Genomic DNA, 21347 nt, shown 5'->3' on the forward strand with positions numbered 1-21347 from the left:
AGCCGAATTAAGGATTTATTATTATTATTATCGCCAGATATTTTTATTTAGGCATTGTACTTGTGTGTGAAGCAAATGTGTTTAGTTTAATTAAAAAGCTATTTAAAATTAAATTAAAAGGCTAATTAAAGTTCATTCCGACTATTATGCAGCGTTTATTTATTAGATGCAGAACCAAAACTCAAAAGAAAGAAAGTAATCTTTTTTTTTCGTTGCAGCAAAGTGGTCTAAAAAAACTGTGCACTTTGCTGCAACAACCAAGTGTCTTTTGCTTCAGGAATCTAATCATACATGATTACTAAAATTTAGAGCAAGATTTGTTTCTTTTAAGTTCATGTTAAGTCAAATAGCATTCCATAAAAGAAAATGCATTTTCAAACGAGCAGAAAAGCCACACACTGCATTTATGTGATTATTTATCATTTTGCAGTCTAATATTAGCGATGCTTTTTAGGAAAATGATCATTTTAACATGCTGATGCCATAGTACTCAAATCATGTTTGAAATGATCCATTAATGAACATCTCTGTGTACACGCACAGTAAATAGCTCTTTGATGATAGTGAAAAGCTTCCTGTGGGGATGGTTATGTCTGCCAAATGCTGCATCTACATCCATTTACTGTAATTGTTGGGCACATTCTTGTTTACTTTGCAGTTACGCAATTTGTCAGGACCGCGAAGCTAAATGTTAAACGAGTCAAATAAAGACGAGGGCCCAGTTCCAAAACAACTTTTTCCATCCGAAAGCCTTTCAGACCCATTTAAACACAATTAAACCAGCATACTTTTCAGTTGTAGAGTACATTTGTTGTTGTAGAACAAGAAGTGATTGTTGAAGCACAGCAGCATTGTGTCTGACACGCTCTGCATAAATATAATAACTCAGAGTAGACTCTATGATGTGAGGCGTAAATCCTTTATCCGTATTTAAAAAAAGGGTTTATTTACTGTTGTTTTGTACTTTATTTGTCACTTCCTAGCACTTTAGTCCATTCAGCTCTTCACAGCTTATGAGATAAACATAGGAACAAAAGAAATGTTTGTGTCATTGCTAATAATTCTAAGATGTTTATGCTTAGACAGCTTCCCTTTGCAGGCTTTTAATTAACATATAGCATAGGAAACTCATAGAAAGACTCAATTACAGAAATATGTCTGTGAATGCTTTTATACCCGTTGCTAAAACTAAGTCGAACCCACTTTAACCTTTAGAACTGCATTAATTCTTAATGGCATTGATCATCTAGATGCTGAAAACATTCCTCTAAGTTTTTTCAAATAATTACTCTTTTTTTAATGATTATTTCTGGTGTTCTGATTTATGTTTTTAACATACCATATTTTGTCTACATTTTAGTTACTATCTGCGACAGGATAGTCTATACATCAATCTGAATTAGACAATAATATGATTAAAGTGTTTACATGAGTTGCTTTTTAAATGTTCCTTTCATAATCCTGTTTCACATGTTATAGCACAGATTGATTAATGTCATTGCGTCATTGCCGTGTTTACATGTCTGTACTGCAAGTAAAATCAGCATACTGCAAGTCTTAATTTGATTTCTGTTTAGTTCGATTATGACCTTAATGGGATTAAATTAATCAAAAATCACTGTTTACATGACTCTTAATCAGAGTATTGTCTTAATCGTATTGAAAACTGATTATTGGTGTCCATGTAAACGTACTCAGTCTAGGACCACAGACACCTGCATTGCGAAATGCGGAGTTTTTTCCCATATGGTGTGCGGTATCAAATTCCATTGAAACAACACTCTTCCAGCAGTTCATACTCACATCCAATATCTCATTTGGCATGGGGGCATGCATGAAATGTTCCTGAAAGAAAGTGAAAGTGCCAAACTGCAGTTAAAGTTGACAAATTGAAAATTAAACACACAAAATTACACAAAACTCCAGGTAAATGTGGACAGTGTGGTGATACAATGATGTAAATCGATTTATGTGACATAACATGTAAAACAGGATCATGAAAGGAACATTCTAAAAACATCTCATGTAAACACCTTAGTCATATAATTGTCTTATTTAGATTAAGGCAAATCATTTGATTACGGATGTCCATGCAAATGTTGTCAATGATTAGTAGGTTTAACAGAAAGTGGAATAAAACCTATAGCCATTTATTATTTGAGTGAATGATTAAATTACTCAACTGTAATGACAGTCATTTGTTTCATTTCTAAATCATTCAGTGGTTTAAGTATTGAGTCCCTTATTAACTACCTAAAAGAACTGGTTTTATGGTGTCTTTTCTCTATCTTTGCTGCAATGTTTGTGGCATATCTGTCTCTAAAAACAGTTTATTGTAGATTAAGAGGAATCTGTAGTCTTTTATACTAATATGGTAATATAATTCCTTTGCATTTGTTCCTCCAATTTCTATTCAAGTAAAACTGAGCTGCTTTATGTACTGCTTTCTCACATTAAATTAGATGGCCATTAAATGTTTGATGTATCAAGTAGCCTAAAATAAATAATTTAAAAAACACACACTTTTTCTGTCATGTGTAGTAAAGATTAAAAATAAACAAATGAAAATAAATACCAAGTCATTAATGTTGTTTGATGGCTATTTGAACATGCTGATATAAATAATGCCACTCAGAGAGAGTTTGTAGGTGTGCTTTCTTGCCTTCTATTCTGTGACACACTCTAAAGCTTTTGTGATCACCACAAGGATTGCACTTCCTAAGCAAGTATTGTTAGTTAATGTTTTGTTAATACTGTGAATTGTTACTTAAGATAAAGTGTCACTAATATATTTTTTATTATTTAAGCTGTATTTACAAAATCCAAAAGAAACAAATATTAAACTGTCCAATAAAAATTGGAACCATTTTTAAATTAAGTTTATTTTTCATTTGTTATTTGTCGAAAACAATATGAAACATGAGCACTGCCATCTGTGAAGCATTGCATCAGTGGGTGATGCAATGTTTTTCAAAAAAGTATCAAGTTATTGCACAATTTTGGTTTTGACATTGTAAGTCACTAACAAATTGTTTTTGCTTCCAGTTGATATCAAAAGACAAGCTTTAAGACACTTCAAGGCATGGAGTGTTTTACTCTGCTTGACATGTATACATACACTGTATAGCACACAGTTGAGTAATGTAATCTTGCTAGGAAGGAAGTGAGGTTTGAGAAAGCCTTCATCCACACAGCCATGGCAGCAGGTTTACGCAGTCAGTGGGCAGGATCAAGTCCTTGGGGAACAGAAGAGACACGTCTGATCACTCCCCAGTTAAACCCAGGAGAGCCAACCCTGACAAGCTGTCTCAATGCTGGCGGAGGTTTCCTGAAGGTCTGAACATTTTCATATGATGCTACAATTGGAATAAAAATAATAAGCCATAACTAACAATTCACTGATTGTATTCTTTAAATCTTTTTTCCTTTATTGTTTACAAAGACTAACAGTCTAGTGTCTTATGCTAAGATTTTAAGATCTATATGACTTTTCCCTTCAGATTTGTGTTATTTTTCTTTTTGCTTTGCTGATATTTAATGGGATAGGGATAACTTCCAGTTAATTTACTCACTCTCAAGCCATCCAAGACATACAGTTGAAGTTAAAATCTAATTAAGATATTATTTTAATTCTTTTTTAAGTGCTTTCCAAGGTCTGGTTATTATTTTTTATCAACACATTTCTAAGCATAATAGTTTTTGTCTTTTGTCTTTGTCATGATGACAGTACATAATGTATTACTAGTTATTTTGCAAGATACTAGTATTTAGCTTAAAGTGCAATTTAAAGACTTAACTAGGTTAATTGGGCTAACTAGGCAAGTTAGGTTAATTAAGCAAGTTATGGTATAACAGTGTTTTTTTCTTTAACTGATAAAATATATGTAATTCTTAGGGGGGCTAACAATTGAAATGTAAGGGTGCTGGACAACGGAGTTGAGGATCCAAATGCAGGTTTATTATGAGAATGATCAGGCAAGCAATGGCCAAAACAGGGGCAAACAGATGCATGCAGGAATCCAGAGTTGTGGTCAATAAACAGGCGAATGATCAGTACAGCCAGCAAGCAACATAAACAAACAGAACAAAACAAGAGTCAAACACAGCAAGGCTAGGCAAAAGTAATGCATCAAAATGTTCATAATTCAGCATAACAAGACTGCCACTGGTGTGTGTGTCTGTGCTCCTTTTAAAGTCCAAGTAATCAGTTCATAACGATCCTCTGGCTGTGTGTGTGTGTAATCAAGATTAAACAGGAACAGGTGTGAGTGTGTGGTGCATGACAGGATTTGTAGTTCTTTTAGTGGCAGATTTGTAGTTCTCCAGCAATCTGTATGGACTAGATCGCTGGTGATTGTGACAACAATAACGACCATAAAACTTTTTTTTTTAAATGTAAAAAATGCTTTTATGAACTAAAAGAAATAAGAATAACTTAAAGAATATGCTTATTAACAGAATTACTTTCTCCAGAAGAAAAATATAGGAATTACTGTGAAAATGCCCTTGCTTCATTAAACATTACTTAAAAATATTTTAAAAGGAATAGAATTTTCAAAAAAAGGCTAATCATTTTGCCCTCAACTCTAGGTGACATTTTTTTCTTCAGTAGAATAATAACGAAGATTTGTATTATCCATTTGATTGATGTTAGGGGGTGCCATCACTTAGAAATTTTAAATAATCTGGGCAACTTGGGTTGCTTCACACCGTGCAGTGACTAGAGCTGCAGAGAAAGTGAAACCAGCATGTAGCCTTTTTCTCATACTTTCACCCATTATTCTCTTTTGGTAAAAAAAAACTGAAAAGCTAAATATTCTGTTTGTCACGCTTGGGTCTCGGCATGGCAAAGAAAAGAGAGGTAGGATCCAAGTGTAGCTTAATAAAAATGTATTAAAAAAAGTATTTGTGCAGGTAATCTTGGACAAACATAGAAACAAAACAAGAATCAAATAGGGCAATCCCAGGGCATAGCCAAAACAGTCATAAGGTCATAAACAAGGCATCGATCCAAAAATACAAACAAAACAAACTTAGACTAAGGCAAAAACACAGTGACAGGAAATATACGTGAAGGGAAACAACAAAGACTCACTCCAGACTGATGTGTGTAGGGTATAGTCTGGATAATCAATGACGAGAGTCAGCTGTACAAGTGTGATCAGTGGAGAATGGTGACCGGTGTGTGTAAAAACATGCAGGGATTTGTAGTTCATGGATGAGTTTGTAGTTCACCAGCGATCTTCCAAAAAGTGATCGCTGGTGATCATGACACTGTTGTTGTTGTTTTTAATCGCAGTGATGGCACCCGCTGACATCCATTATACAGATACAACAACTGTGCCCACTAAACATCTTCTTTACAGTTCTACTAAAAATTTTTTTTTGGGGGGAGGGGGGGGGGGGTGTAAACTATCCCTTTAAGCAACCTATTAACGTAAATCTCATTTCCATATGCACTCTGCAATACTGCAATAGAATGCTACACCGCATTTCTTTATGCATGTATTCAGATAATTACTCCAACAAATGCTCTCTAAATGTTACTTAGATGCTACATTTTGTGTCACTGCTGGCAAAATGCAGCAATAAGGACTCATTTTATCCACACTTAGATTTGGTTTGTGCTACTACCCTTAGTGAATCTAAAATCAATTTCTTTGCGAGTAACCGCATGCGTTCTTCATTTCCAAGTGATTTAGCATATAAATGTGCTAGATGAATAAATGCAAAGTTAATATTGCAGTGTTTTTTTATTTGAAACACCCCCGCTGAATCTTGTATTGGGAAATTTGTAAGATTGCTGTCGTATTTTCTTCAAATTTTATGTTATCAAATTCATTTGCATTTCTTCTGTGAATGCCAGGCAGTTTGGGGATTAGGAGTGATTTGAAATGGACCAGTGGGGCGGCTGTTATGAAGATAAACTTCAGAGAAAAGCCACATTTTCATTGAGGAAGAAAAATATGCTTGCCTGTGCATAAGCCGACACCATAATGTGGTGTTTGATCATCAGGGGGTTCCTAACATAATTTCTTTTCATTTATAAATGGTTCCTATAGGGCATACTAACAAATTAGTCACCAAATTTGCTGCAGATACCTTGGTCAATACAAATTTGTTAGATTTTTTTTTTGACATTTAAGTCTGATCTCACAGATCTTCCCAACAGGATATTACTCATGCCTGAAAATATAAAGTAAATTTCATGTTTGGAATTAAGCAAAAATTTGAAGATTTGTGTTTTATCTAGTCATTAGAAGTCTGTATGATGCAAAACATCAACACAAAAGACTTAAAGAGGTCTCAGTATTGGTGCACAATAAAAAAAATTGAAAGACATCATTCTCGAAAACTCTGGGATAGTGTGGACGGAAGAAATAACCATAGAAAACTTTATGCTTTTTAAAACTAAAACATGTTGGTGTAAACGGGTCCAGTTTTAAAATTTCCTCAAATAATCAAGTACACAAACAATTCCAAGAAAGATACACTCATAAGTTCAAGCTCGCTACAATTTATTCAAGCTTCAAGTCAGAACTTTCATAGAGTTCACTTTTTCATTCCTAACTAAATTCTAACTTGTTCAATGTAAAAAAAAATATTGGCAGAAAATTTAATATGCAAATGACTCCCCGCCTCCATTCAATCTCACCCCCTCAAACTACATGCTCCTCTTCCACTTCACTCACTCAACTGAAGTAGTAAACACTACACAATGGTGAGTGGCAATACAGGACTAATTCATGTCATATATTTTGACAAAAGGCGGTTGAAGTGACTGTATGTTGCACAATTATCTCAGGGGTTTATTGAGAATGGCTCTAAAAAAGAGAGAATGTCCCGTTGTTGATGTCTGAGAAAATTGGCCAGACTCGTTGATCTGATAGAAAGACAAAAGAAACACAAATAACCACACATTACAGCCCAGATCTGGACAAGAGCATCTCTCAATGAACTCAATGAACTTTAAAGCAGGTGAGCTTCAGCATCAGAAGACCATATCAGATCAGCTAAGAACAAAAATCTGAAGCTAAAGTTCAAACAGGATCACTAATAAGTGACTGCAAAAAAGGTTGCCTTGTCTGACGAGTCTTGATTTCTGCAGCTACATTCAGATGGTCAGAACTGAGTGCAAACAACATAAAAGCATGGGTGCAATTTCAAGCCGCTGATGGTGGTGTAATGGTGTGAGGATGTACTTTTTGACACATTCTGAGCCCCTTAGTAGCAATTGAGCATCATTTCAACAGCACAGCCTGCCTGAGTATTACTGCTGATCATGTTCATTCCCATATGACCGCACTGAACCCGTACTGTGACGGCTGTTAGAAGCAGAGAAAACACAACCATGTCACACGGCTCAAATCATCTCAAACTGTTTTCTGCAACATGACACGGAGTTCGCTAAATGCAAATGACCTCCACAATTACCAGACCTCAATCCAACTGAGTACCGTGCATGAGCAGGGTTGTGCACATCATGCTTGTGCAGCTAAAGAATCTCCAGCAACTAAGTAATGCTTTCATAAGTCAGTATGAAAAAAAAGTCTTTGAGAGATGTTTAAGCATCTGCGCCTTTCATTCCTTCATTTTCTTTTCAGCTTAGTCCGTTTATTAATCAGGGGTCGCAACAGCAGAATGAACCGCCAACTTATCCAGCAAATATTTTATGCAGTGGATGCCCTTCCAGCTGCAATGCATCACTGGAAAACACCCATACACTATGGACAATTTAGCTTACTCAATTCACCTATAGTGCATGTCTTTGGACTTATGGGGGAAACCGGAGCACCTAGAGGAAACCCACGCGAACATGCAAACTCCACACAGAAATGCCAACTGACCCAGCCAAGGCTTGAATCAGCAACCTTCTTGCTGTGAGGCGATTGTGCTACCCTCTGCGCCACTGTGACAAAAAATCCAACTTGAAAAAAGTTGAAATTACTTGATTTTTCTTTTTTGGTTTGGCCCAAATCTGTAGAAATGTCTGTACAACTACATTTAACACGTTTACTCAAGATCTACATTTTCTTCACTAAGTTAAAAAGATTAGTTTTGTGAGCAAAACTTCACAAGTTCACCCAAAAAAGCTTCTGAAAACTTTTTACTTTAAGTTGAGTTAATCTCAGACCTCCTCACTTGAAAAATAAAGGTTGCAGTATTTCTAACCCTAACAATGACAAAAAAAAATAATAACACCACCAATAATAACATTAATGTCATTATAACTCAGTAAAATGCTGTTTTAATTAAATGTCAAATCAAATGCAAATGAAGAGTGCCAATCAACCAGCCTGGGGTACATTTCTGAAAGCCATCTTTGGCTAACTAAGGTCGCAAGTATTGTTGTTACAAACATAGTTTGTTGATTTCTATTGGAGGGAGTTCAGGTAGAACTCGAGAACTCCCCACGCATACAAGGGGAGAACGTGCAAACTCCAGACAGAAACGTCGGCTGGCTTGGTAATGACCAGAAGCAAAGATGTTCTTGCTGTGAGGCAACAGTGCTAACCACTGGGCCACCATGCCACACATCAAGGAAAGGAGGAGGAGTATGGGTGGAAAGGGGGATTCTTCAAAATGAAGATGACTGTGGTATGAAACCTAGGGCTCTTATAGTGGCTTAGGAGTTTTCTGATTGGTGAATGATAACTTGGATAATGCGGGGCCAGCCGCAAGCAATCATAAGCACGTGATCCTCTCGAAATTAGGCAAGGCAAGTTTATTTATATAGCACATTTCATACACAGTGGCAATTCAAAGTGCTTTACATAAACAGGAATAAAAGAAACAAGTGTAAGAGAAATAAAAACAAATAATAAAAATGGTAAAAAAAAAAAAATAAAATAAAATAAATAAGCATAAAAGCAGATAAAATGTGCTATAAAAGAATTAAAAAGAAGAGAAAAACATAATAGTTCGATTTGTCGGACGTAGCACAATGCTCATTCAGTAAAGGCACAGCTAAACAGATGTGTTTTCAGTCTTGATTTGAACGTGCCTAATGTTGGAGCACATCTGATCATTTCTGGAAGCTGATTCCAGCAGTGAGGGGCGTAATAGCTGAAAGCCGATTCACCCTGCTTTGACTGAACTCTTGGAATTTCTAATCTATTTGATCCTAAAGATCTGAGTGATCTGTTAGGTTTGTATTCAGTGAGCATATCTGTAATGTATAGAGGTCCTAGGCCATTTAGTGATTTATAGACCAGTAATAATACTTTAAAATCTATTCTGAATGTAACTGGGAGCCAGTGTAAAGACCTGAGGACAGGTGTGATGTGCTCTGATTTCCTGGTTCTGGTCAGAATTCTGGCCGCAGCGTTCTGGATGAGCTGCAACTGTCTGACTGTCTTTTTGGGAAGGCCAGTGAGGAGGCCATTACAGTAATCCACCCTGCTGCTGATAAAAGCATGAACAAGTTTCTCTAAGTCTTCACTGGAAACAAAGCATCTAATTCTTGCAATGTTTTTGAGATGATAGTATGCTGATTTACTAACTGCTTTGATATGACTATTAAAACTCAGATCTGACTCCAGAGTCACACCAAGATTTTTGACCTTATTTTTTGTTGTTTGACCCTTAGAGCCAAGGTATGCATTCACCTTGAGAACCTCATCTCTGTACTCAAACGCAATCACTTCAGTTTTCTCTTTGTTTAACTGAAGAAAGTTTTGGCACATCCAATTGTTAATTTCATCAATGCATTGACAGAGGGTGTCAATGGGGCTGTAGTCATTAGCCAGTAAGGCTAGGTAGATCTGAGTGTCATCAGCATAGCTGTGAATTAGTTCACTTAATAGTAAAAGAATGTCCAATGTGATATTAAGTGGCCAGTAGATGTACACTTGAAGGAGAAAATAGTAACAACAAAAGAAAAAAGAGTGAATTATACAGTGTCATCCTCAAGTGGATGTATGGTAATGTGGTAAATGTATCATTCTCTACAGACATGTAATGGTAATTACTACTCTTAGCCTTTAGCTTGACTGTGTCATCAAACAGCTAATAATACTGCAATGTTAATGTCACACAGGCCATCTTCCCAGTTGTCTTCTCAGACAGCTTCACAAAATTAAATTATTCTGGTGGAAACCCCCTGAACATTACAGAAAGTCAGTGAACATAATAATAGGAAAACCAGAGCTCGAGTTGGCTGGATTGGAAGCATGTTTCCGATGGTAGAAACCATTTTCAAACCACATTATTGAGACCATCTCTGTTAGACTGCAATTTAAAGATATATTTCTCAGAAATCACGTTGAATTTAAACAAGGTTTGTTCATTAAAAACATCAGAAGAGATACAAGTAACAGTAATAAATAATCATGAGCTATTCGTGTTCCATATTGTGAGTTAAATTATGTGCTGACAGGGTTTTGCAAATGTTTTGCTGACAAGTAACATAAGGAAAAGGTATCAGTCATTTAAAAAAAGGTATAAGATATTAATGCACAACAATAAATCAAGTTAAAATGGAAAAATGGCCAACGGATAAAGTATTAGAGAGAAGCTTATTAAAATTCAGTGCTGTTACTTCATATTTCCACTCAGATTATTCAAGTCTATAAATTCTTAAAATGTAATGTGTAATTGTAATAATTTTGCATAGGCACTCATGTTTATCTCATAATAGTACTTTGTTAAAAAAATGTGTACGTTTCTATAGTGTGTATGGAAACATATTGTTTCTGCAATTTGTTTAAAACCAGATTTTCAGCATTTGCAAATGCAAAAAACAACCTGGGGCATACTTCATATTACAATGAACATAGAAGACCAACATGGACAGGGCCAATTAAAAATGACATTACCAACAACTAGGCTCCAGAGGGCTTGTTAAATCATAGCATCAGTCCACTGACAGCAATGCCACATAAACATGCCTTATTTGATAAGCTGTCGTATTTGTCTGGAGGTAAAGTTTAGGCCTGGCAGATGTTTGCTAATAAAATGTTCCCAGTTGTGCAAGTGGATGAAATCAGGAGCATATACTCAGAATAAAATGATATTTCTCAAAATTGAGTTTTCGTTTGGTCTCAATGAGTAAAATTGCACTGTAAAGATTATTTTTCTTCTTTGTTTCTAGTCTAAATATCTAAGTGTTTATAGACAAGCAAAAAACGTCTTGTTTTAAGAAATAATATGTCAAAATTAACTGAGTTTTTTTCTTAAAATAAGCAAATCAATCTGCCAGTCGGGTAAGCAATTGATCTTATGTCAAAATGAAAAACAAGATTAATTTTGCTTGTCTTAAGGAAAAACTCAATTGTGGCATATTATTTCTTAAAACAAGACAATAAGTTTAACTTGTCTAGAAAAAATGTTAGATATTTGGATTAAAATCAAAGAATCTAAGTAAGAAAAGAATTTTTTCATTGTGGATATTTCAAAACAAAATCTAACTCTGACGTCTGACATGGTGAGTCCTCATAATTGTTCTGTCATCACTTCATTGGTTGCTTTTAATATTATCCAGTGGTAACATGGTGATTCCTTTGACTATAAGAACATGTTTGAGGTGACAAGGCAATTACTGTACACTTTTCCTATAATATGTCATTTAACAGAACTACTGTAGGCTGCAATATCTATCACTCTTCAGCATATCACTGTTTTAGCTACATATATTTGGCTTACATAACTCTTATAATTTGATTCCTGCTGCCTCAGAAAGTGACTACTTCAACAACATTATAGGTTAAAGATGAATTACTCACAGTATCTTCATGTGATGTTTGCTATAGAACAAAAAGTATGACATTTCAAAAATTAAATACACATTGTACATTTAAGAGATGAGTATAGTGCTGCATTGTGAGTTAAATGATATCCACTTTTGAACAACTGTATGTTTTATCTGTTCATCCATCCATCCATCCATCCATCCATCCATCCATCCATCCATCCATCCATCCATCTATCTATCTATCTATCTATCTATCTAGCACAAATTTCTAATCAGCCAATCGCATGGCAGCAACTCAATGCATTTAGGCATGTAGACATGGTTAAGACCGGGTTCAAATGGTTCAAACCGAGCATCAGAATGGGGAGGAAAGATGATTTAAGTGACTGAACGTGGCATGGTTGTTGGTGCCAGAAGGGCTGGTTTAAGTATTTCAGAAACTGCTGATCTACTGGGATATTCATGCAAAACAATCTCTAGAGTTTACAGTGAATGGTCCCACAAAGAGAAAATATCCTTTGAGTGGCAGTTCTGTGGGTGCAAATACCTTGTTGATGCCAGAGGTCAGAGGGTAATGGCCAGACTGGTTTAAGCTGATAGAAGACTACAATTTACACAGGCTCACCAAAATTGGACAAAAGAATATTGGAAAAGAGTTGCCTGGTCTGATGAGTCTTGATTTCTGCTACGACATTTGGATGGTAGGGCCAGAATTTGCACAATGCAGGAATCCATCCTGCCTTGTATCAACGGTTCAGGCTGGTGCCGGTGGTGTAATGGTATGGGGGATATTTTCTTGGCACACTTTGAGCCCATTAGTACCAATTGAGCATCATGTCAACGCCACAGCCTACCTAAGTATTGTTGCTGACCATGTCCATCCCTTTATGACCACAGTGTACCCATCTTCTGATGGCTACTTCCAGCAGGATAACACACCATGTCATAAAGCGCAAATCTTCTCAGACTGGTTTCTTGAACATGACAATGAGTTCACTGTACTCAAATGGCCTCCACCGTCACCCGATCTCAATCCAAGAGCACTTTTGGGATGTGGTGGAAAGGGGGGTTTAACCCAATATGAGTAAGGTGTAACTAATAAAGTGGCCGGTAAAAGTCCATCCATCCATCCATCCATCCATCCATCCATCCATCCATCCATCCATCCATCCATCCATCCATCCATCCATCCATCTATCTATCTATCTATCTATCTATCTATCTAACTGTAGCCTATTTGCTTGAACATTAGTATGCCACACAAATTGTTGATGAGAAACAAAACACTATATAATCTTTTCAAAAACATCTCATGTAAATTTCATTGAAAAAACAGAACACAAAGTCATACTTTAACTTACCTTATTAAGTGTCCAGCGTTGTTCTGAACCAAAAACTGATTGGTCCATTGCTGGTGAACCTAAACTGCTGTGTGGAAAAAAAAGCAATGCAAAATGCAGTGTGATCATTTGGTAAGTGGCAGCTTCAATACTATCAACTTGACAGGGCAGGAGATCTAATAGCCAAACGTCCTTCGCGATACAGCGAATTCTCTGAAGGAACATATGTAATGACAGACCACAAAACATTGGTGCCTTGTTGAATATCGCTTTGTATGTGTGCAGTCTGTGGGTGAAGGTTCAGACTGTACAGCAAGCTGTTTACTAAATTTAGCGCTTTTGAGAAATGAGGAACACTTAACGGAAATGAGTTTATTCATGAACTTATGTTAACAACATCATTCTAATAGTGAGCATATATACACCTTAAGTAGTAATGCCAAGGTGTTTACGTGCCTGTTTACTGAGATTAAAATTAGTGTGTGGTGTGTGTTATGGTTTTTATGATGTTCTAAATCTCCACACAAATTCAAACATTGATAGTTAGTTGACTCACAGTTAATATTGGCAGATATGAGGGAAACCAAAAATAAATTTGGGACACCCTTAAGCCTCAGACAGATGACACAAATTTGTCATGATTTCGGAACGATTTCCCTGATGGGTGTTGTGGTGATTCGTAAACGACAAATGGGCGTCGTGACACAAGATTCAATCGTTTCTTTTTGTGTAATGTGGCATAGTTCACAACAATCAATTCCATGTCTGCGATGCTTCATGACACCTTACCAGAAAGTCTAGCATGCTTAATTTCATCTCGTTCTTCCCGAGGAGTTTTGTCACTGGTGACACTGGACAATAGGAGCACATAATTTCTCAGTTATATCTGCGGGTGCTACCTGGTCAGGTAAGTAAAAAATAGGCTGCATATTTCCTTATGGGTGGGTCTCGGGTGGATAACTACCTTTTCTAAAATATTAAGATGTTTTAAGCAATTTTATCTGACAAACTGGCACAAATACGTAGACATATCCATTCTCACAACGAGTTTCTGAGTTCTCTCAGCCTTTCAACAGAGTTTGTTCTTTCTAGGTAATCTGAGAACATGTTCAGGACCGCGGACACATTCCAAAAGCATTTCCTGCAAATTTATTCAAATTTGTCATTAACAGTGAAAACAGTTTAATATAGGCTTCTCTGAAACTGAATATTTATTAATTTTATTTGGGCTAGACTATTATTTTATTTAACAAATCAACGCAATCTCACAGCAATTTGTATTGGCGGATATAGCGGATTTGTTTTGATGTAATTGATGTAACTCTAATCTTATTCATTATTCTTGTTTATTGATAAATGACCAGTAAAAGATATATTAAAATTAAGATTTAAATTAAAATTATACCAAACAAAATTAGTTTTAAAAAAGATATTTTTCCAAGAAAAATATACGAATTATTTGATTGCTTGTGCCCCTCCACTATTCAACTATGTGGGTGGATGATTTGTTTCGCTCTGTGGGAAATGATGACTTAATTAATGCTTCACTGTAATTGTTGTATCACAAACCTCTGTCATTTATTTGCTAATTTTTTAATATGTCATTATTTTAAAGATTATGCGTTGAGCATCTGATTTTTCCTCGTTGCTGATTTGCTTTCATTTTCTCCATCTCACTCGCGGCAAGTTCAGGCAAAGGACTGATTAATAAGCAACCCATGGCAGAAAACATACATTTAGATTTCAAAGAAAATGTCTTAATATTAAAACGGAATCACAAGTTTGATACTATCAATGTCGTAACGAATGCCCTTAAATAATGTAGTTATTAGTTGTCAGCATGCATCAATGTTTATTGAGATTAAAATAAGATGAAAAAAATTTAAATTGAGATAAGAAATATCATAACACTTGTCACTTCTTTGGGAAATAACGTTCATCATATCACGTTCGTCACGAGATGACTGATCGTGAAGTAACGTGTAGTCTGGCACATTTGTTACCTACGACTGTTCAAGACTTTATCAAGACAAAAATCACATAATCTGACATAGTGACTTTCGTAACCAACAATAAAAATCGTGTGATCTGACCGGGGCTTAGAATGAACAATAAGCCAAATTCTAGAGTAAAAGAACCAAACCAACACAGTAAGATTTTTTTGCTTTTGAAATAAATGTAATATATTTTTTTTAAATGTATCCTCTGGAATGGAATACTACAGAAATCACAGCGGAAACCTCAGTAAATGTATTAACCCCCCCCCAACATTCAATAAAACCAATGATGCTGATCATTGCCTTCACAGTATGCAAGTGTAAACGTCATGCTTTTACCAAAAAATAAATCAAATAAAAAAAACTCTCCTGATGACATCATGGTTCTTAACAACAGAAACCTGTATTAAAAAATAAATAGTTGCCATTGCACTTGAAAGCCAAAAAACTCTCAGCATTCACATTGTCCAATCTGTAGTGTCAGAACTGCAGAAAGTGACAGGAAATTTCATCCATCTTCAACTTTTCCAGCACTATGATGGATGGACATATCTTGCCACGAACACATCAATCTGTCAGCATGTGGCGTTGTGTCAGAAACAAAACTGTGTGTCACAGCTTGAGCAGGAAGTGTCTGTTGTCAATGCGCCATCATATTCCTCACTGACCTGAACTGCAGGTAATGTACTGTCACTTTTGCACTTTAAAAATGCAATTACACTCAATTTTTCTACAGAGTTTCCTCATCGTCCTCCAGACCGCTACTGGGTCTGGTGGGCAGTGATTCCTTCAACAGGATGTCATCCACCTGCTTTGCACTGTCCTCCGGCTCCTCGGGTATGGAAGGTGGCAGGCTGTCTGCATCTGAATTGAGCACGTAGCCTGGCAGGGTGGCATGAGTACTGACAGTGGGGCCGCCACTGCTGCGATATACTCGGCTGGAGAAGAGTGTGGTGGAGCGGGTGCCTGGGCCTCCAGTCGCCAGCTGGGACTGACTGCTGGTGCTGTTGTTGAGGCCGGTCAACACTGAGCCATAGCGGTAGCTCCCGCACACCACAGGGCCCTTCCAATCAAATGCTAGGTTCCATCTCGTCCATGTCTTCTTGATCTCAGTCTGGACCTGAAGATCAGAGATAAATGCTAAAAAAAAAAACGGGATTTGCTGAAATGCACAGTGACTCTAATGGTGCTTTTCCACTGCATCTCAGCTCGCTTTGGGTTTTTTTCCCATTATCTACAGCACCTGGTAGTCTTTTTAGTACCAGCTTGAGTTTATTTTCAAAGCACATTTATGGAACCAGGGTTGTCCAAAGTGCTATACAAACAAATAAATAGAAAGATGAATAGACACACTCAGTAATCTACAAAATAAAAGTGGATGATTAAAAGTGGATTGAGGTTGGTTGAGGTTCCAAGCGAACCATTCCGTAGCAAAATGTGATGTGTAAAAACTGCAAGTCACTAGGGTTCCGATCACACTGCAGGCAAATGTGGCCCAAATCTGACTTTTTTTTTTGCCCACATGCGACTCAGATCTGATTCTGTCATGACAGTGTGAACAGCCCAAACCGCATGGAATCATTCTGGCTCTTACTACAAACAGGCAGCTGAAATGGCACACAGGGCAAATACCCCAAGAAAGTTGTTCATTTCATTTATTTTTTAGAACTACAACTGCCGCTTATTAACTAATCATTAACCTTTAACCAAAAATACACCATTAATTCATTCATTTTCTTTTCAGTTTAGTGCCTTTATTAATCTGGGGTTGCCACAGTGGAATGAACCGCCAACTTATCCAGCATATGCTTTACGCAGCGGATGCCCTTCCAGCTGCAATCCATCACTGGGAAACACCCACACACTCTCATTCACACACATACACCACGTATATCTATACTACGTTTTTGGACTTGTGGGGGAAACCGGAGCACCCGGAGGAAACCCACGCGAACAAGGCGAGAACATGCAAACTCCACACAGAAATGCCAACTGACCCAGCTGAGGCTCGAACCAGCGACCTTCTTGCTGTGAGATACACCATTCAGTTAGATTTAATAAACATTTATACCACCATAATAAAATTTCATACATAAAATGAATAAAATACTACATATATATAATGTTTCATGTAAATAATACATTAACAAAACAGTTCATCTTAAAGTTAATGGGCAGTTTCATTTTCATTTGTTTTTGACTGGATATGGCCTATGTTGTTTATGACGAAATAAAATGAAATGATAGTAATTTATCAGAGTCTACAAACAATATCATTATGAGGACTGATTAACCTGGCACAAGCCAGCCTTCACAGTAACACTTGTGTCCACTGTGGCTGCTCAGTTAACCCATAATGAATTCACCAGTGGTCAGAGACGCACACCGCACCTGTCATATGAAATATTATCAGTGTTTTTAATACAAAACACTTATTTTAGGTTTCAGACACTGAAAAATACACATCGGTAAGCCTACTAGCAAAGCAACTGTTCACAGCTACACCATGGCTGTCTTTAAAAAACGGTAATAATAATCATATTAAACATAATCAGATGGCGTGCTTCATTCATGCAGTATACACGTTGTGTACATAATCAGACATTTTACGCTTGTGTGTAGCTGTACTTTTGCACATGCGAGTCAATTTAGGACCATGATCTGTTCACACTGGAAATCTGATATCGACCACATTTAAAACAACAATGTGAACAGCTATGCAAAACAATCTGATATAAGCAGTAAAGCCTCGCAGTGTAAACGCAGTGGCCAGAGAGAATAGTCACTATCCAAGCAACTGGATTTGCTACTTGAGACTCATGTAGATTTAACACCCGATAAACTTTAAACAATCAATCAGCAACAGCAGCTCTACACAAATTAACATGGCTGCATTGTGATCAGTAGAAGAGGCGCAGATGTTCCTCTTGTTGTGACACATCTGTCTGAGTGTCTATAATCTGCACAGGTGAAGTGTGAAAGGAGAGAAGGAAAGACTTGAGGCACTTAACAGTGCCAAAAAATATATGTACACATGAAAAATCAAATAAACACTCATAGATGTTAAAAACCTAATCGACTTTGGATCGAAACAGAATATTGAGAATGGGCGGGGTTTTATTTATGAGCCCCTCCTCTAATCGTATTCCCACAGTAAATTAATGGTTGGAGGGGTGTGGCTAAGTATATTTCACCCACACCATCAAATAGAGAAGGATAGCTGTTCCAGACTGGAATTGATTATACATCCCCACATCAAGCTTTTTTTTTTCAGGAGATTAACTTGCATGGAATAATTGTTTAATTTAAGACTAGCAAAATAATTATAGTAAACTTTTACAATAAAATTATTGTAAATTATTTTTGAGTTTATCAATCAGTGGCAAAACAAGCTGCAATCGCTCTTCTCTCTCTCTCTCCTTGCATGTGCGCTCACTCACAAGAAGAACTCTACACAATAATGAAATACAACATAAAAATCATACTCAAGTAATATAAACAGATGGCTGAGGAGCAGATCCACTGGATGAGGTGACCCAGAATGTCCCAGCAGTAGATCTGGTGCAACTATGACTATATAGCTTATCTATAATCCCACCCACTCTGATGCAGTACTAAACTGCAGTGGAAAAGCAAACAAAGCCAGGACGAGCCGTGGGACACTGAACCATACCAAGTTGTGCAAGCTGAGTCATACCATGCAGTGGAAAAGAGCCATAAATATTGAGGCCATTGGGTGTTAGTTTGTATCACTACACTCTGTGGATGTAAAATCAAATTTCAGCTGGCTCTGAGTGTGGGATTATTACAGTCAAGTCACCTTTATTTATTTCTTAAGCACTTTATACAGATTGTTATTAACCTACTTTGCAAGGACGAACAGGAAAATGATGAAAAGTCAGATAACAATATTTCATTGTTGTTGGACATGTTCAGTATATCAAGCCGATTCTAAGCAGAAATCCTTTCAATTCAGTTTAACATGAATCTCACTGTTGAAGCACATTCTACTGTTCAGCTTTACTGAGCCAACTAAGAAAGCAACTGTCCCAAGGTTGAGGTGTTACGTTTCATTGTTACGTTGAATTATGGTAGATTTTGAGTTGCATGACCTCGCTGTATATGGTAGTTGCAATAACACAGAGCCAGTTTTAATATTAGAAAAAAATAAACAGGAGTTTTGACAGTGCCTCGTGCTTGTTTAACCTGGAGTAACATAAACATATTCAATATAATACTATTGTGTATAATGTATTCATTGGGGAGCCACTATCATAATGTAAGCTAATGTAATGCGAGTGCATGCTCGTTTTATACTTTTGTTTTTGAATGTTTCCCAATTGGTTCAGATGCATACTATATCATGGTCTTGTCAGGCATCGTTCCTTTACATAATCAGTGAAAGCAGCTGTGAACTCCTACTGTGCTGCTGTGACTGATGATGGACAGAGCAAAGCAGATGCTTTTAGTTTAGAATGGTAGCAATGCATGCCTGAATTAAATCATTTGATTAATAGAAAACAGAGAAATGACAGCGGCCAGAAGCTATATAGTAAGCCCATTGTATATGTTCACAGATCTCAGAGTTCTCAGCTTCAGCTGGGAAATCTGAATACACTAATATTGCATTATATCTGTATAATGTACTGTACATTCCATTCATTCATTCATTCATTTTCTTTTCGACTTAGTCCCTTTATTAATCTGGGGTTGCCACATCAGAATGAACCGCCAACTTATCCAGCATATGTTTTACACAGCGGATGCCCTTCCAGCTGCAACCCATCACTGGGAAACATCCATACACACTCATTCACACACATACACTACGAACTATTTAGCCTGCCCAATTCACCTATACCACATTTCTTTGGACTTGTGGGGAAAACCGGAGCACCCGGAGGAAACCCACTCGAACACGGGGAGGTTGCTGTGAGGTGAACGTGCTACCCAGTGCACCACCGTGCAGCCCATCCAAATCATTTACATCCATAATGCAGACCTTTGTGTTTGAAAAGGTTTATTCGAGTAAAAATGAAATAAGAATGTGTTTTTGAATGGAGGAAAACAATGATAATGCTGAAATATAACCATGAATGCAAGGAATGAGGTTTAAAATGACTTAAAACTATCTATTACAGTTGCGAGAACAGTTTGAATGAAACAATTATTTAAACATAGGTTCAAAACTGAACAAAACTGTTATCATGATTATTTTGCATTCATTAATTTCAAAACATAACTAGTTTAGAAAATCATGCTGCTTAGTAGCCAATTAATACAGCACAAAATAATAAAACAATAATAAAAAAACAAACAATGGTTCGTTTCTCTTACAAAATTAGTGTTTGCCATTTAAACATAAGTAATAAATTTACACTGAAAATGAATGACAGAACAAGTATTACACTTTAAAAGAGAACAAATTTAGTCAAAGGCTGCTGGAACTTTCTCTGAAGGGCACTTTTGATCAACTATATTGCACAATTGTTTGGTATTTTTCTTTGTATATATTTTTTTCTTATTGGAGTAGAAATCTGTGTATTCTATACAATGTATGAAGCTGACCCGTCCAGTTCTTGTCTTGTGACTCTCGGTTCACTTGCGGCATCCTTTCAACTACTGTAGGTGCGCCTGGAAAGCGTGTGCCGAGCAGCACCATTGGAAATAATGACCTTGCGCACATAAAACACGAAATGTGAACGGCCCTTAGTTAATAACCTCAGCCATAGTTAATCCAGTGTGCGTGCATGGGTATTAGTCTCAGTGTACAAGCTTGGAACTTCAAACTAGCGCAGCAGTTTTGTTCCATGCAGAAACACGGTGTTGAGAAGCTTTCACGATAATTAAACGCTACAAATTAAAGTGCAGTTAATAGTGAAATCAGTTAATTGATGCATTTCTAATTGATGGATAGATGGAAAATGGATGGGTGGAAGGATGGGTGGATGAATGTATAGATGGATGGATTAAAATAATGAAGGATTCAACATCTAGGAGGAGCAAAACAGTCAATCAATCAATCAATGTCAATATTTAAACAAATCAATTAATCATTTAAAATATATTGGATAAAAACAATCCCTGGCAGTAGTCTGCTGAACACTTAAAAAAAACTGCGCCTAAACCATCCTTTGTTTGATCTATTGTTTAAAAATGTTCTAATTTTTAAAATGTGTTGTGCTCAAGAAAACTTTTAATTCTACAACCATATGTTACATTTACCAAGCATTCAGCTTTTGTGGGTGGCAGGATCACCATTAACATTACTAGTTTGTAGCATCTAGCTGGATGAAGCAATGGCAGCTGTATTTTACA

The 21347-nt window shown here is 36.6% G+C and overlaps 1 protein-coding gene across 1 annotated transcript in view; it reads right to left on the reverse strand.

Moving 5' to 3' along the window:
• Positions 1 to 15336: 15336 nt before the first annotated feature.
• pth2ra (parathyroid hormone 2 receptor a) overlaps positions 15337 to 21347 on the reverse strand; it is a 108152-nt gene continuing 102141 nt past the window's right edge. The window contains exon 13 of the mRNA XM_056465716.1: positions 15337 to 16149. Within this exon, the coding sequence (XP_056321691.1) occupies positions 15760 to 16149 (390 nt within the window). The 3' untranslated portion in view covers positions 15337 to 15759. The remainder of the gene's footprint in view (positions 16150 to 21347) is intronic.

The sequence above is a fragment of the Danio aesculapii genome, chromosome 9 (genome assembly GCF_903798145.1).
Source record: "Danio aesculapii chromosome 9, fDanAes4.1, whole genome shotgun sequence".
In the NCBI taxonomy this organism is placed as follows: Eukaryota; Metazoa; Chordata; class Actinopteri; order Cypriniformes; family Danionidae; genus Danio; species Danio aesculapii.